This window comes from Trachemys scripta, chromosome 8 (assembly GCF_013100865.1).
Source record: "Trachemys scripta elegans isolate TJP31775 chromosome 8, CAS_Tse_1.0, whole genome shotgun sequence".
Classification (NCBI taxonomy): Eukaryota; Metazoa; Chordata; order Testudines; family Emydidae; genus Trachemys; species Trachemys scripta.
The window spans coordinates 48,207,058-48,223,241 of record NC_048305.1 but is presented as its reverse complement, the minus strand read 5'-3'; the positions used below and the strand labels follow the sequence as shown (position 1 = coordinate 48,223,241).

Here is a 16,184-nt window from a genome sequence, read left to right as displayed (position 1 = left end):
AAAACTATTCAAGAGGTTAAGTTCAAAGCCAACTGCGGGGGAGTTAGAGGGATCTCGTAAAACTGGTGACTGAGCAACAGTAAGGCAGATGAAATTCAACATTAAATGCAAAGTAATGTATACTGGAAAAAATAATCCCAACTATACATCTACAGTGATGGGTTCTAAATTAGCTGTAATCACATAAGAAAGATCTTAGTCACAGTGAAAATTTCTGGTTGCCCCATCTGAAAAAGGATATAGTGGAACTGGAAAAGATTCAGAGAATGGCAACAAAGATTGTCACAGATATGGAACAGCTTCCATATGAGGAGAGACTAAAAAGATTGGGTCTGATAATCTTGGAAAAGAAATGACTAAGGGGATTATAATAGAGGTCTATAAAATCTTGAATGGTGAGGAAAAAGTGAATAAGTGTTGTTTACCCTTTCATATAACAACACAAACCAGGGGTCACCTGATGAAAGTAATAGGCAGCAGGCTTAACACAGCAAGAAGGAAGTACTTTTTCACACAGTGCACAACTAAGCTGTGGAACTCATTGCCATGCGATCTTCTGATTACCAAAAGTATAACTGGGTTCAAAAAAGAACTGGATAAGTTCTTGGAGCATAGTTCCATTAATGGCTATTAGACAAGATGGTCAGGGATGCTATCCCATGCTCGGGGTCATCCTAACCCTTTGACCACCAGAAGTCAGCAGAGGAAGATGGGTGCATTCCTCCATAATTGCCCTGTTCTGTACACTCCCCCGGAAGCTCTGTCACTGTTGGAGACAGGATACTGGGCAAGATGGACCATAGTCTGACCCAGTATGGCAGCTTTTACAGTAGTGTGTAAAGTTGCCAGTCCTGCCTCCATTTACCTTCTGTACTAATAGTTATATTGTATACATTAGTATGTGCTGCTTGTATTATCTGAACCAGGGTCAGCTTTTCTCTCAAACTGCAGCATGCAGAAGAAGGGGAGCCACATCAAAGCGCCTGCTCTGCAGCTGCACTGTCTGGTAGCTCTTGGTGAACACTACTGGAGGAGTGAGAACTGCGGGACCAGCTAGCAGTATATGCAGCTGCTCACCTTAAAGGGAACTATGCTACTTACCTACCCCACAGGAGATGTTGAGGGTTAATTAGGCTAGTATTTGCAAAGCACCATAGAAAAGCTAAATAGTTGTCTTGCATCAAGTTTACAATGTTCTGTTCTGTATCTTTAAGACTTTTTGTCAAGTTTTGCTTCTTTGTCTAGTGTTACTTCTCTGCTCTTGATTTCTCATTCTTTTTGCTCCCTTGTCTTACTCATTCCCTTTGCATATTTAAGCAAGTCTGCACTCCTGTTCCATGGACTTTCCCTCTCCTCCAGCCCTCCATTAAATTTCACCCTGTCAGATGGGGCTCCCTCATGCCCATTCCTTTGGCAGAGTACTCAGGTTTATCATCACTATACTTTGTCACTGTTATGGACTGCAGGTCAGTTTTTCTCTCTCTGGGATGTCCCACCAGTGACTTGCTCTACTACCAGTCACCAGTTCCAAATTCAGGTTGTTCTAACTAAAAGTATGTTAAAGATGGAAGATCCTATTTTAAATATGCCTCAGACTAATATTTCTAGAGTCTTAGTTACAATTACACGACTACTTCTGACTCCCTGGATGGGGTTAGCTGCCTCTTTTACTTACGTTTTCCGGCCCATTCTCATCAGTCCAGCCAGGGCCGGCTCCGGCGTTTTTGCTGCCCCAAGCGGCCAGGGGGGGAAAGCCGCAATCAGCGGCACTTCGGTAGCTCTACCGCCGCTGCTTCATTCTTCGGCAGCAATTCTGCGGCAGGTCCTTCTCTCCGAGAGGCACTGAGGGACTTGCCGCCGAAGAGCCGGACATGCCGCCCCTTTCCGTTGGCTGCCCCAGTCACCTGCTTGCTGCTCTGGTGCCTGGAGCTGGCCCTGAGTCCAGCTCCCCACCTCTGTGTGCCACTGTCTTTTTTTCCCCTCCCTTATCCATAGCCACTAGTTCTTTTCTAATTTCCAAGACCATTTTGGAAAACTAAGGAGTTTTCCAGTACCGAAGAATTGCTCTCAGTACACACTGGGAGAGTCTCCTGTCTGATGTTAGCCCTGTGCTTTAAGTCTACAACTTTAAGCTATATTGCTACAAAAATATTACATTTTATAATTCAAATATCTAGATAGATCAATGTGTTATAGTATCATTCTCTCACTCTTGTTTTTGCACTTTCTTCCGTGTTTCCTCTTAAACTTACAGCTCTCACTCCTTGTGCTCCCTCTTTACTTAAATCATTACTTAAATCATACTGTAGCTATGAAATCTTTCAACAATAACCCACCAAAGCAAGATTAAAAAGAAAATTATGTGAGATTAGGTCTTCAACTGGTCACCCAGGTCACTGTCGGTAGCTGATCCTAAGACCCTTTGAGGCAGGAAAAGTGTCTTTCTGTCTGTACTACACAGCCCTGAGCTCACTGACACTTGGCGTGCACTAACAAGATCAAACAACATATCTTTGTGTTTAGCACGATTCCAGTAGAGCAGAAAGCAGAGTTCAAGCAGCTGTCTGATGATATTCAAGAACTGCAGCAAGTACTAAACCAGGACTATCGTCAAAAAACGGTATGCCCTATTTATATGCGTCTCTAAAGTTTTGCCACAAAGTACAGCTACTATGACTTTTGATTGTGGGCATTTATTATTTCTTTGGATTTATCCCATGAAAATTTGAGGGGACATTTGATTAAAACTAAAAGCAAAGTCAAAATATTTAAGGTATTTAAGTCTATCCTGGTCTGAGTCCTATGGTACTCCCTAGCATTAACTTGTGCTGGTACCTATGAGGGAATTAAGCTAACAGCTGGGTCTATAGGGATCAGAAGCAGTGTGTGAAATATAGTCTGTTTTTCATCACAGAAACACATTGCTTGTGTGAGGAACTGAGATATCTGGTGCATTATAATGAATATTGTGAGACTGTTTCTCCATTTAATTTTGTGTTGCTGCCTACTTGAACTGAAAGGGTTAAGTCAAGCCAGAGCTGGGGATTGGCCTGGGCAGGAAATAGGGACTTAAGGGTATGTCTGCAATGGAGTCTGAGGTGTGATGGCAGCTCAGGTAGATGTACCCATACTAGTTTTACCTGTGTTAGCATGGCTAAAAATAGCAGCGTAGATGTGGTGGCAAGGGCTGTACAAGCACACCAGGGTCCCTTGTTATATGTTCAAACCTGTGCTGCTGCATCTGCTCTGCTTTTTTAGCAAGGCTAGCACAGGTGTGTTTACTCAAGCTGCAATTACTCCTTCAATTGCAGTGTAGACACCCTAAGAGATAAGACAGCAGCAGATACACACCTACAAAGCAGCTAAGAGTACCATGGGGCTATCACTGGGACATGCTAAAGATCAAAAGACCCTGACTGGTTAAAAGATGCCCCTAATAGAAAGGGACGGGGAAAGTGGTCAGCATGCCCACATGGGTGGTGGGGGGAAGAAATAGGAACTGCAGGCTGGTATGTTCTCGCTAAGCAGGGCCTAAGCATCTAGGCCGGGAGTAGTTAAAAGGCAAGATCCATGTAGTTAAGTCTCCCTTTTTGTTGTTTGTAACCCATCATGTTTCTGAAAGCTGTGTTAGTATTCAGCAATACTGTTTGAGAAGGCTGTGTGGCTCTGTGCATAAATCAATGGTAACCACTCCCAGATGCATCAACAGCAAGGTCCAAACCCCAACTGGACTTGCTGAAGTAGTCATGGTTGGTACCCAGGGGGCTATAACACAGGTCCTCGTCTAACTGTGAACTGTGGAATTCCACCCAAAGCCTGATACCTGTGGGGTGCATGTGCTGAGACCCTGAGAAGGGATAGCTGTGCAGGTAGCTGCTAACTGCTTTTTTCAGTAGTCTCTTCTCTGTAGTAAAAGTTCAAACGTAAAACCAGAAGCCATATAATTCTCCTCTTTAACTGTCAAATAATTATTCTCTTCATTAGACAGCCTTGCAAGAAGTGACTTCCCAAAAGAAAGCAGAAGTTGCAGAGAGAACCCGAAGTCTGGTAAGTATAACTCAATTTAAATGGGATTTGAACAGTAGCCTGCAGTAAGTGATGGAGCTTCTTTTAATATAGCATCAGATTTTTCTGCCTGACTTCTGCTAGCTATGTGCAGTGTGAATGGTTCAGATAATGAAACTTGATTGCATTTTAAAAACCACTTCTATATTTGTATTCCATGGAAACTTGCATGATAAGCATAGAGTTTGGTTTTGATATATCTGGGACTCCAGCTCTTGTAACTAAGTTTCCTAACTCCAGGTCTAAACACAATTTTTGTATTAGTATAGCTATTTCAGTTAAGGATGAGACTTTTATATTCCAAAATAATTATCCCAGTACAGACCCTAATGTGGATGCAGTTATATTGGAATAATGGTGCTAAGATCAATATAGCTTATTCCCTTTCCTTTACAGCAATAGCTATACTGGTATAAGCATCTTTATACTGGTATAACTTTGCCCACACAAGAGGTTTTGTAACATTTCAACTGTACTAGAATAGTAAAAGCTGTACAACTTTTGTTTGTAGCCAAGGCCTAAACACTTCCATTCCAAACCTCTATTTTCACCTTTCAGGCTGAAATTTTCCAGGCTTGGTCTCTGCCCGTAAGTGATACTTTGGGCAAGCTGAGTTGAAAGATTTCAGCCTTTAAGAATGTGAAGATTGCAGGGGAGGGGAGGAGGCTATAAAAAACAAAATCTTACAACTTTAACTGCTGTAATAATGCTGACACAGATGGAGATGTAAAGTTGAAATTTGGCACAGAAGAAGCCCTCATGGAAAAGTCCCTTTTAAGCATTTGAAAATTGGGTTTTAACTTAATCAAATTATGAGCCTTTGAAAATTTCACTTTATATATGCATAATGCAGTTGGTATGATGCCCATTTTGTATGTTGCACATCAAATGAAGCTGAGCTCCTTCTTACTGATCCTGTAAGGTGCTTGGGATATATTATTCCCATTGTGCCTTGCCTCCATCTTTCTTCTTTGGAAAGAAAAATATGTAGGTGTTAAGTACATCTGGTCCTAAATCAGAAAAAATAATGGACCATTATAACACTTAAAGTTGTTTAAGTATGCAAGGTGGAAATATTGCTAGTATCTAAAGTTGTAGAACAGCTTTATATTGCACTGTATTAAAGAAAGAAATGATCCCATAACTAAAGACTATATTGTTTCATGCAAATAAAAGCATAGAGTTAAGGCTGAATATGCTACCTTTGGAAATTCCTGATTTGAATGCCTAACTATAGAACACTGACACCCTTTTAAAGTATCAGAGGGGTAGCTGTTTTAGTCTGGATCTGTAAAAGCAGCAAAGAGTCCTGTGGCACCTTATAGACTAACAGACATATTGGAGCATGAGCTTTCGTGGGTGAATACCCACTTTGTCATGCATCCGACTCTTTTCTCCTTTTAAAGTAGTTAATTCTTGATGGAATAGCTGTATCACCTTTAAGTCTTCAAAGAATGTGAAAACACTCTAGAATGAGTGGGGGAAACAGGGCATCCCCTAAATTCTTGGCAGTAGCCCTTACTTCCTTAGATATTACCTATTTTACAGAGAGGGAGAATATTGGCCAGGACTAGAACTGGGCAAATGGAGGGAAAAAATTATGAATATTCTTGTGAATACAGCTGGCTGTTTAGCTCTACTGGTATTTGTGACCTCTTATTCATTAATATTTGGGTAGTGAATTTCATTGGCAAGAATGTTTGCAGCAAGCATGAGTGCAGCAAAAATAACATGCAGTCATGTAACTCAAAATTGTACCATAATGCACATACAAAAGGGAGCAGAACTTTGGCATTTGCTGGCCTGAGTGCTTTGCTTGGCAACTGTAACATTCTTAAGAGAATTTAATAGAATTTTGGTTTTTAAAAGAAAAATATTAAAACAAAAATGTTATGATGTAGAACAACTTGTGAGATAGCAGTAAAATGCTGTTCTGCACAAGATGTTCAATGCAGAACCCTGCCTCACTGAACATCTCTTCTCCCTTCTACTTAAAGCATCAAAAGACAAATAATCACAGCATTATTAAAATTGAGATATCAATGACACACTTTAATTGTCTTGCAAATTAGAATCAGCTAAAAGTGACAATGGCTACTTTGAAAGAAGAACAAGAGCAACTGAAATCAAAAATTGTAGAGTCTCCAGAGGAACTGAAGAATTACAAAGAACATATGAAGGAGACTGTCCAGAAACTCAAGAAAACCAAGGTGAGTCTTGATCACTGTACTATGGCTGCTTTGTACTTATTACAGTCTATTAAATTCCCTCTGTGAAGGGCAAGACATGAGTAATGATATGAGTCTGTCTTCTGGCATAATATCGAGATCTGCTTGTGCATATCTTTTAAAAAAGATTAGCAATAGGTGACTAGCAGGGAGTTTAAGAATTTAGTTTATAAAGAAGGAAAACAAAGACATCTGATATTAGGAGAACACCTCCTTTAAGCATGGGATCACAAGAAGTGCTATTGATGATTGTTCCATCTGTAATACTAAACTTAGGGCAGGTCTTCACTACGGGGGGCAGGGGGGTGTCGATTTAAGATACGCAAATTCAGCTACGCAAATAGCGTAGCTGAATTTGACGTATCGGAGCCGACTTACCCCGCTGTGAGGACGGCGGCAAAATCGACCTCCACGGCTCCCCGTCGACGGCGCTTACTCCCACCTCCGCTGGTGGAGTAAGAGCGTCGATTCGGGGATTGATTGTTGCGTCCGGACGAGATGCGATAATTCAATCCCCGAGAGATGGATTTCTACCCCCCGATTCAGGCGGGTAGTGTAGACCTAGCCTTAGAAATGTTGGGTCCCTTGAGCCTGTCCAGCTGACTGCATCCACCATCCTGACACTGCCACATATGGCTGGTACTCTTTTGACACCTCTTCCCAGGCCCTGGCCTCTTGACCATGTGCTCCAGGTTCAGAACTACCTCTGTTCTCACTCAGTAGTTCTGAATCTGGAGGGTTGCTTTCTTCTCTCTGGGAACACTTTATCCCAAAATAACAATCTAATTCCAAAATCATCTGACATAGGTTCACTCCAGTTAAAATAGAGGAAGTTAATAAAAAGGAAGCAGATAATTTAAGGTACACAATCAACTTGAAATCTTAGTAAGCTGCAAAAAAAGCAATAGTAGCTTCAGGAACTAAGCATCCTTGAGTCCCCTTTCCAATTTTTGGTTTTCTCATCACTTCTTTGTATTCTTAATGTTTCACTCCTGATGTGTGAAGACTCATGACAAACAACAGGAAACTAAATGACAATTCAGGGGCAACATTGGAACCTGCCCCTCCCACCCCTAGATATATAATCTGTGAAATGCACAAACTAAATAGGAGAAAAATACTGGAAAATGTTCCTCTAACTTCCTCAATTATATACCTATCTTTTCAGTTACCTGTAAAAATAGTAGGCAGAGAAAGTTTAGACAGTATATATTTAAGTACAAATCTTACAGCCATGAAGTTCATGTTTGGCTGTGTGTCTCATGAGCAGACTGATTCATCTATGCTTCAGTGAAGTTCACAACTTTGTCTTCAGATTTTTCTCCCTGTTTATACAATTTGTTTTTGAGGTGTAAAGGTATTACCATCTGACTTTAATCAAACATCCCTGTGTAATGTCAGTTGAGACTGTGAACATAATTGCACTTCTACTGACATAGAATTTTCCATTGTATAATTTGCATTCTCTTCCCCAACAGACATTGTAGCACATTGAATAGATAGATTTACTTCCTTTATATCTGAAGGTTTGGTTGAGTACAGCACCTAGGTGTCATCCCCGCCTTTCCAAACCAATGGCTTTTTCCTCTGATGCATAATCTTGTTGGCAAACTCAAAACTTACTTCCTTTCAGCAACAATTTTGAAGTTACTTGATTTCTTTAATTCCAGTTTACAACCAGACTTTGAAGGATTAGTTACAAGAGCAAATATGCATTACTGCAGAACATAATAGAAATCACATTTCACTAATTTCTTTAAGTAAATCGCTTTTTCTTGTTTTTTTTGTAAAGCAAGAAGTTATTGAGAAGTATGAAGGTTATCGAGACCTAGTTGAGATTCTGCCATCATGTCAATTGGAGGTGCAATTATACCAAAAGAAAATGCAAAGCCAAGGAGCAAATGTGGAGAGAATGGCCAATATCTCATCAGAGGTTTGTATTATGTACTTGTGTGTCCCCCCCTCTAACTGCATGTAAGAAATAAATTGCTCTCAATTAAGTACTGGGTTTTAATTTCATGCAAGTGCTGCTCCCTGTTGCTCTATTTTTTTGCTTAGGATATGAATCTGAAAAAACAAACCACTATGCAACAGTACAAGTGATATTTGCTAAAGTGGAATCTATTTCAAAGCAAAGCCTGCTGCCTTCCAGCACCTAGACATAACAGCCAATACCGTATCTATTTTCTTAATCATAATCTTCCATTTCAATAGTTCCTGTTATCCCAAAGGATCCGAAGCTGCTTCAAAACTATTTATAAGCAGCACCATCAAAATGTAGCTACTGTTGGGGTTGAGTATGGTAACTTCCCATAGCACATCTGTAGGTAGGAGGGAAAATTTTGATTTTAAGGTCACAAGGACAAACTCCTGTAAATTTGTTGCCATCTTTAATAGTGGAAGAACTTATTACCATAGAAACATAAGCCAAAATAGCATGTACCGTCTTCTCTTTTTCTAGAGGGTTATTTGTTTGGAGGAGGGAAGCTTGAATTTTAAACTGTTCTTCGTATGGGACGAGTGGAAGCCAAAAGGAGGAAATATTATTGTTCCCAAAATGATCATTTTAACAAGCACCTTAATTTTATCAGTATTACCAACCAGTTTTTTATTGGACAAATTTTTTTGTCATGCTATATAGTACCTATGTAATTTACTGTAGTATATTGCAGTAATTACTGGAAGTCTTAGTGATGTGATCCACCAAGCCTGACCTGTTAAATATTTACAAAGTGTGTTAACTGTTGGATTTCTAGGAAGAATTAACTGGGTTTTCAGACTATCAAAATGAGAATGAGCAAAGTTCTATTTTGGCAAATATCCAATAGAGGGACATTGCATTTCTTTGATTTTATAGAATTGCTTTTCAGTCTTTCTTTCAAAATACTGTAGGTCAGAAATCTCGAGGACCAGATTGAGAATGGACAGATAGAGTTGAAGAATGCCGCGACAGATGAAATGTCCTTAAAGAGACTGGTCAACGCTAAGCGCGAAAAGCTGTCTACGGCTGAAATAAGGATAAAGAAGAAACATGAGGACGTTGAGCAGTACAAGCGCACAGTATTTGAGTATGGATGAGTTGGCATTTCTGCCTGGCGCTACTTTATCTGACATACACTTACAAAAATTCACATCCCTGATACAAACATGTAACAAGTAGTATAGATGGAAATGGTAGTGATGGGGGATAGTTCTGTGAAGACCAGTAATGCTGTAGGCAAGCACTTGGGGACTTGGATCAATAATTGCAATGCGAGTTGACAGCAACTCTTTCAGTGGATTGCTAATTCAATTTATAATGCTTAGCCTTGATTTTTTTTATCTTTTTAAAGAAAATGTCACACTGAGATAATTTTCCAACTCATCAGACTTCAACAAAGCCCCATTTGCCTTTCATGAATTTTTCATAATTTCCCTTGCCACTTTTGCTCATTATCAAAGCCATTCAAGACCCACAGGGAAATAGGGTCTTGTATCTCAAGGGGGTATTATCCTGATGTGACACGTCTAAAACAAAAGGAAAAGTGTCATTTGATCAAAGCTTCCCAGCTCATCTTCCTTCCTACATGATGCTGCAGGCGCGTTGTAAGGCTGGGCTTGGAACATCACAATCCTTTTCATGATGGCAGACTGTAATATTGTAAACACAGGGCTATGATTTTACTATAAGACCTAGGAGGAGCTGGCCCATGATAATATTTTAAACACCAGTCTTCAATAGTGTCAAAGGGGGTACGGAACATTACTGGCCAAGTGAACGGAGTGTTGTTTAGGAAGCATCTTCATTTAGATGGGGAAAGTTAGCTGAGTGCTCTGGTCCTACTTAAGGGTTCTGCTCTCTGCAGAAAGCTGGGCCAAGAACTTGTGGCAGATCCCCCTGATTTCTGTCACTCCTCTATTAAATTTTGAAGTAACTTAAAGTAAATGGAGGTTTTAATTAAATAAAAAATGAAGGCAGCACAATATAGAATTGTTTGCTTTTGATATTAAATGCTCTTCTAAATTTTTAGTGTAGCTGTAGACTTTTGCATTAACACATAATTGCCTTGTAGATGTTTCCTGTGTTTTGACAATTATGGGCTTTAGCAGCGAAGAAGGGGAGGGAGGTGGCTTTGGGTTTTAGCATCCAGGAGAGCGGAAGGATTTTTGGTGGTGAGCAGGAAAATGCATCTTTTTTTTTTTCCTTTGTGTGTAGGAGCAGAGATGACAAAACTATTTGTTAAGCTTGAATGCCTTGTCCCATCTGACAGCAAGCAGCTGCCTACTGCCCCCACAGTGGGGTGGGTCTTCCCTGTACAGTTCTGGGTCCTGGGGAGGGATGGCACTGGCTGGGCCCATTTTACTTCCCTTCCTACTCCTTTCTCCCCCCCCCCCCCCCCAGTGCATCTCCAAGAGCTAGAGACTTAATACTTCAAAACTTATTTTGTGCAGCACAGCTTTGTGGTTGGTTGAATTCTATGGCCAGTTCCACAGGTAGAGAATGGTACAAAATACACAGGTCTAGATATAATAGCACTTTCAATTAGAGATGGTACAACTTCAGTGCAAAACCTAGCTATATTCTGTCCTGAAGTATTTTTTTGAAAACAAACTATCCAAATCCTTTTTCAAACCCTGCATTGTCAGACAGCTACTCTTTAAACTGTTTTTGAAGCATAATACTAGCTAATTCTCACATCTCCATGATATGGATTAGTATTAACCACATTTTAAAGATGGAGAGACTGAGACCCAGTAAAAGTTGAGATCATGTAGGAATTCTGTGGCTGAGCTGGCATTTGAACTCAAGATTCCAGTCCTACTACACCATGCTGCCTCTAGAGCGGAGGTTCTCAAACTGGGGGGCACAAAATGTATTCTGCAGGGGCATGAGAAGCTTTGGGAGAGTGGGTGACCAGTTCTGAAGGCAGCGATGCCGCCAGCAGCAGTGGAGAAGTAAGGGTGGCAATGCCATCCCATGCCACCTTTACTTCTGCACTGCTGCTGGCAGTGGGGCAGCCTTCAGAGCTGGACAGCCGGCCAGCAGCCATTGCTTTCCACTCTGCCTTCAGAGCTGGGCAGAGGTATACGTACTTTGGTGGCGTGTGTGTGTTTATTTGCAAATGACTACAGACCCAAAGAATGGGGGCAAGATCAAATAAGTTTGAGAACCACTGCTAGATATGAAGAATGCATCACTCAACAGTAGAAAAACACTTAGGGCCAGATCCTCAGCCGGTTTAAATTAGTGTAGCTCCATTGAAGAAATTGGGCAATTTCTGTTTGACAAGTTATATTAACTCCTTTGAGTTTTGTTTCTTGATGCTATATAGCTCTAGGATTTAAGAATGAGTCAACTTTTCTGATGTCCGTGTGATGGAGATAAATTGTACACCTAGATGGATAAATGTTACTTATCCCACAAATGCAACTTTTCCTTCACTCTTGCAAATAACTGTTCTAATTGTAACTTAGAAAATCACTTTCCTTGACATTCATATCCAGTGTGAAATCCATCTTGGTGTTTATATTTATATTTAATTTGGGGTGAGGTGATTGGTTCAGTACGAACTATTTCATACCTTCTCGCTTTAGGTATTGTAACAGAGTTCAGGAGAAGAGAGGGGCTGTCTATGAGAAGGTGACGGCGATTCACAAGGAAATCCAGCAAGTCAGATTAAAAGTCCAGCAGCTGAACGAGAACACTGAAAAGGAAAAAATGAAAGCACAGGTAAGCAGGAATTCTTCTCTATTAAGTACTGGGGAGGAGAGCTGGGCGAAACTCTTTTTTTATTTGCCAAAAAATGCAGTTTCAGCTGACCAGAAACTTTGTGAATTTGACATAAATTTGCCAAATAGTTTCATCCCCCCCCCCCCCCCCCCCCACACCTCCTCTTCCCCCTCCAAAAACCCCTTTGGCACTTAGGCAATATTAACAAACCAGGATGGGGAGGTGATGGTTCTTTCAGAACTTTAGCTCAGTACTTAGGGCACTCACCTGAGCTGTGGAAGACCTAGGCTGAATTCCCTTCGTTGCCTGATGTGGAAAAGGGATTTGTATTTGGGTCTCTCACATTGTAGGAGTGCACCCTCGCCATTAGGCTATGGAATATTCTGATGAAAACATCTCTCTCTCCTGTTGAATCTGTTCCACTTCTTATAAATAGTCATAGGAGCAAGAACTTGAACGTGGTTATACCAAATCCTTGGGGAGTACCTTAACCACCAGGCCATAGTCAGTCTTACTCTTTCCTTGGCCCAATGACTATAAATGGACATTCATAGTGGCAATTCATAGTGACGACAAAAGTTTTAAGGCGGGCCTGAACACCTCTTCCTCCAGCCCTTTAAAAATGCCTGTAATCAAATATTTTGGGTTGAATGACTTGTTTTGTTCAACCTAAAATGGATTTTTTTGTTTAATCTAAATTTTTTTCAGTTTTGGATTTGGTTCAACCTGAACTAATTTAAGTAGCTCTGATATAACTAGCCAGCTCTTGTGCCTACCCCTTCCCCCCAACACATGCACTCTTCCCTCAGCAGACTTGATGTCTGCAGCAGACTTGATGTCCTGCTGTATGCCAGCTAAAGTCCATATGAGCTAGGCTCTTCTCAAGTGACCCTTAGGACTGGTCTAACGGGGGGAGTGTCGATCTAAGATATGCAACTTCAACTACAAGAATAGCGTAGCTGAAGTCGACATATCTTAAATCGAATTAAAATTACTTACTTAGCGTCCTTGCAGCGCACCGCGGCTCCCCTGTCGACTTTGCTTCCGTCTCTCGCCGAGCTCGAGTTCAGCAGTCTACGGGAGAGCGATCTGGGATCGATTTATTGTGTTTACACTACATGTGATAAATCGATCCCCAATAGATCGATCTCTACCCGCTGATTCGGCGGGTAGTGGGGACGTACCCTTAGTCTGTGGGACGGAGGAGAAGGGGACGCTTTGGGGCCATCAAGCAACACATTTGGACTTCATAATACTGCATGAGAGCCCCCAATTGTGTGGATAATAGGCGGTCTGCTGAATCAGTGCTCTCCTCTGAACCTTACAAGTTTCAGCGGGCTTGGGAAGGGGAGAGGACTGCATTGTTGCAGGGGGGAATTCCCCTCCTGTGGTCCTTCTGTGTTGTGCAGGTCTTGTGGTTGGGGGAGCCAGGCAAAGCTGAAAGGTGAGTGTAGGATAGCCTGATTCCTCCGAATTTTAGGAGATGGCAGTTCCTATCACCCTCACGTCCCTGTGCTCATCTGCTCTATCTTTCCCCTCCTGTTCCCTGGATACTCCTGAGCAGCACTGAGCGCAGCTCTGATTCACCCCAAATCTGCCCTGCTGTCTCTTAAATCCTCTGTAAGGCATCAGCATTAACACTGCTGATTAGAGAACCTCATTGACTGACTAACTAACTTTCTCACCTTAGGAGATCTATCTTAACCTGAGGGCTGGCTTGGAGAAATACCATGAAGCTCTGGCAAAGATAGCAGAGAGCTATGCAGCCTCACGAGATGAAAAAACTGCTGAACTAAAGAGGAGAATGCTTTGAGTTCAGACTTCGTGAACTAGCTGTTATACCGGCTTTCATTTGGACTCTGCTTATTGTATTTATCCTCATGTTTGGGTTTAAAATATTGCATTTTATGTGGGAAGCTTCTTCTAAAAACCACCTCAGAACACAATTAGTATTATAGACAGGCCCTGGTACTGTCAACTGATTAACCTTGGTAAAAATGGACTTGGACATCCTGTCTGCATTATCTTTCTCAGTTCTGATTCTTCTAGTGGTAAGTTTACCAATTTATTTTGCTTATATAAAATAGTTTGAGGGTTAATTTCGGCTTTTAGTGTAACTACAGTTTTTGCAGAAACTACACTGAGGATGTTGGTTCGGGGTAGCTTTGGTTTAAGTGGAGGTATCTTCTTAGATCTTGTTGTAGTATTTTTCCAGGTATATTGAACACAGTCTGAATTATCTTAAATTCCATCTGATTTCGAGACAAGTCTTACTGAGATCATCATGATGGGAGAGTGGATTCTTATATAAACTCTGGCTTGCTCTGCCCGTGACGTCCAGCAATAAAGAAGCCCTCAGACGAAAGAGTCCTATTTGGGGAACTACATAATTTCAGTTGGTGTTGCTATGCCTCTTTCTGGAAGCTTGAATCCATGGTTTCTGCTTGGTGTGTATTGAACACCCATTTGTGTTTGTACAGGAAAAGTCCAGTTTGGGCAGATAACCAAATTAAAAATAAAATGACATGGATTGATATTCATAGTACATTTCTATTGAAACTGCGCTTCTAAAATGTTTGGCCAGACTGCCTTGGAAACATAAAAAGCAACTTTACAGCAGCTACTTAAAAGATTTGGATAGCCTAATTTCTCTATTGTGTTCTTTCAGCCTACTTGTTTGTTCATTCTCTTCTTGGTGTAAGTCTTTTAGTTTTTGAGTTTTATATTTGACCTATGTTTATCCTGAGACAAGGTGCGTGAGGTAATATCTTTTTTTATTTGACTAACTTCTGTTGTTAAAAGACAAGCTTTTGAGTTACTCAGAGCTTCTCTTCAGATCTCATTCTGTTTATCCTGTTTCTTTGGTTAGATTTTCTTCTTCTCCTGGGCTCTATTCTTGTAATTCTTCAGGACTGAGCCTTTAAATATTAGTTTGTCTATTTATTTCCTCTCTTTTCTGCATTTGGATCTGCTGTTTTCTTCCAATGTCTTTTTCTTGATCGTTGAGACTTTTTAAAGTCACTATGGGTAAAATTTTCAAAAGCACTTAAATAACTTGGATGCTCTTGAAAAGAGGACTTGATAATTTTTGAAAATGTTACCCTTAATCTCAAATCTTCCATTACTTGAACAGTTGGAATATTTTTGTTGATAAAACTTCTGGTTTAGATTATTTTAGCCTGTGTACCATATAAATAAAATTTAAATTTGATTACTCATTGGTTTCAGTATATTCATAAGAATGGATATAACTAAAAAGGTACAGGAGAAATGTCAGTAATTTTATAGTAGTTTTAGACCTGTATGTGCAATATCCTTTCAAACTCTGGCCAAAAAAAAATCTTTTAATTATGTTTTTAAAGTGATTTCCAAAGGTGCTGACAATGCATAGCTCCCAATGATGTCACTAGGAGTAGTGGATATGCTCAACAACCTCTGAAAACCATTGTCACTTAATAGTAAGGCTAAGATTTTGTCATGGATATTTTTAGTAAAAGTCAGGGCCAGGTTATGGGCTTCTGTGAATTTTTCTTTATTACCTGTGACCTGTTTGTGACTTTTACTAAAAATATCCATGCTAAAATGGGAAGAGGCTGGGCAGCTGTGGGATGGCTGGGAGCTCCTGGGTCCCCACCACCCGTGGGGGTTAAGAGCTGTCAGGGTCCCACTGCCCCTCCCCACGGTGGCCAGGGAGCTGCATGGGTCCCCCTGCTGCGGCTGGGAGCTTGGGGGCCTGCTACCTCAGATGGTGGGGGTACCTCACAGCTCCCTGTTGCTGCTGGAGGCAGCGTGATCCTGCAGCTCCCAGGCGCCGGGGCTGAAGTCTTGGAGGTCCGTGACAAAATCATAGGCCACCCCATATATTAGATTAAAAAAAAAAAAAGTAGTCTTGTATTTAATTTTTAAATCACACATCTTTATCTAGAACAAAGTTACAGGAATAATATTTTTCATATCACCTAAATATACTCTCTAACTATCACAGATGGATATTTGAGAACTAATGATCTAAACATCAATCATTTTTCAAGTGAGTGAATATAACTTACTGTAATTTTCAGTCCAATAATTATATGTTCCATGTTCCACATCTTCATTAAGTTCTGAGACCATTAAAGATTTTAATATTACCAATGGTGTAATTGAAACATGGTCCTCATGGCACTTCTTATTTATCCACA

General features: G+C 40.7%; 1 protein-coding gene across 1 annotated transcript in view; it reads left to right on the top strand.

Annotated features, from left to right (window-relative positions):
* The window catches only part of NUF2 (NUF2 component of NDC80 kinetochore complex), a 33,849-nt gene extending 18,628 nt beyond the window's left edge, over positions 1-15,221 (top strand). Inside the window, exons 8-14 of the mRNA XM_034780113.1 lie at positions 2,524-2,620; positions 3,985-4,047; positions 6,138-6,275; positions 8,086-8,226; positions 9,186-9,361; positions 11,868-12,003; positions 13,694-15,221. Of these exons, the coding sequence (XP_034636004.1) occupies positions 2,524-2,620; positions 3,985-4,047; positions 6,138-6,275; positions 8,086-8,226; positions 9,186-9,361; positions 11,868-12,003; positions 13,694-13,816 (874 nt within the window). The 3' untranslated portion in view covers positions 13,817-15,221. The remainder of the gene's footprint in view (positions 1-2,523; positions 2,621-3,984; positions 4,048-6,137; positions 6,276-8,085; positions 8,227-9,185; positions 9,362-11,867; positions 12,004-13,693) is intronic.
* The last annotated feature ends 963 nt before the right edge of the window (positions 15,222-16,184 follow it).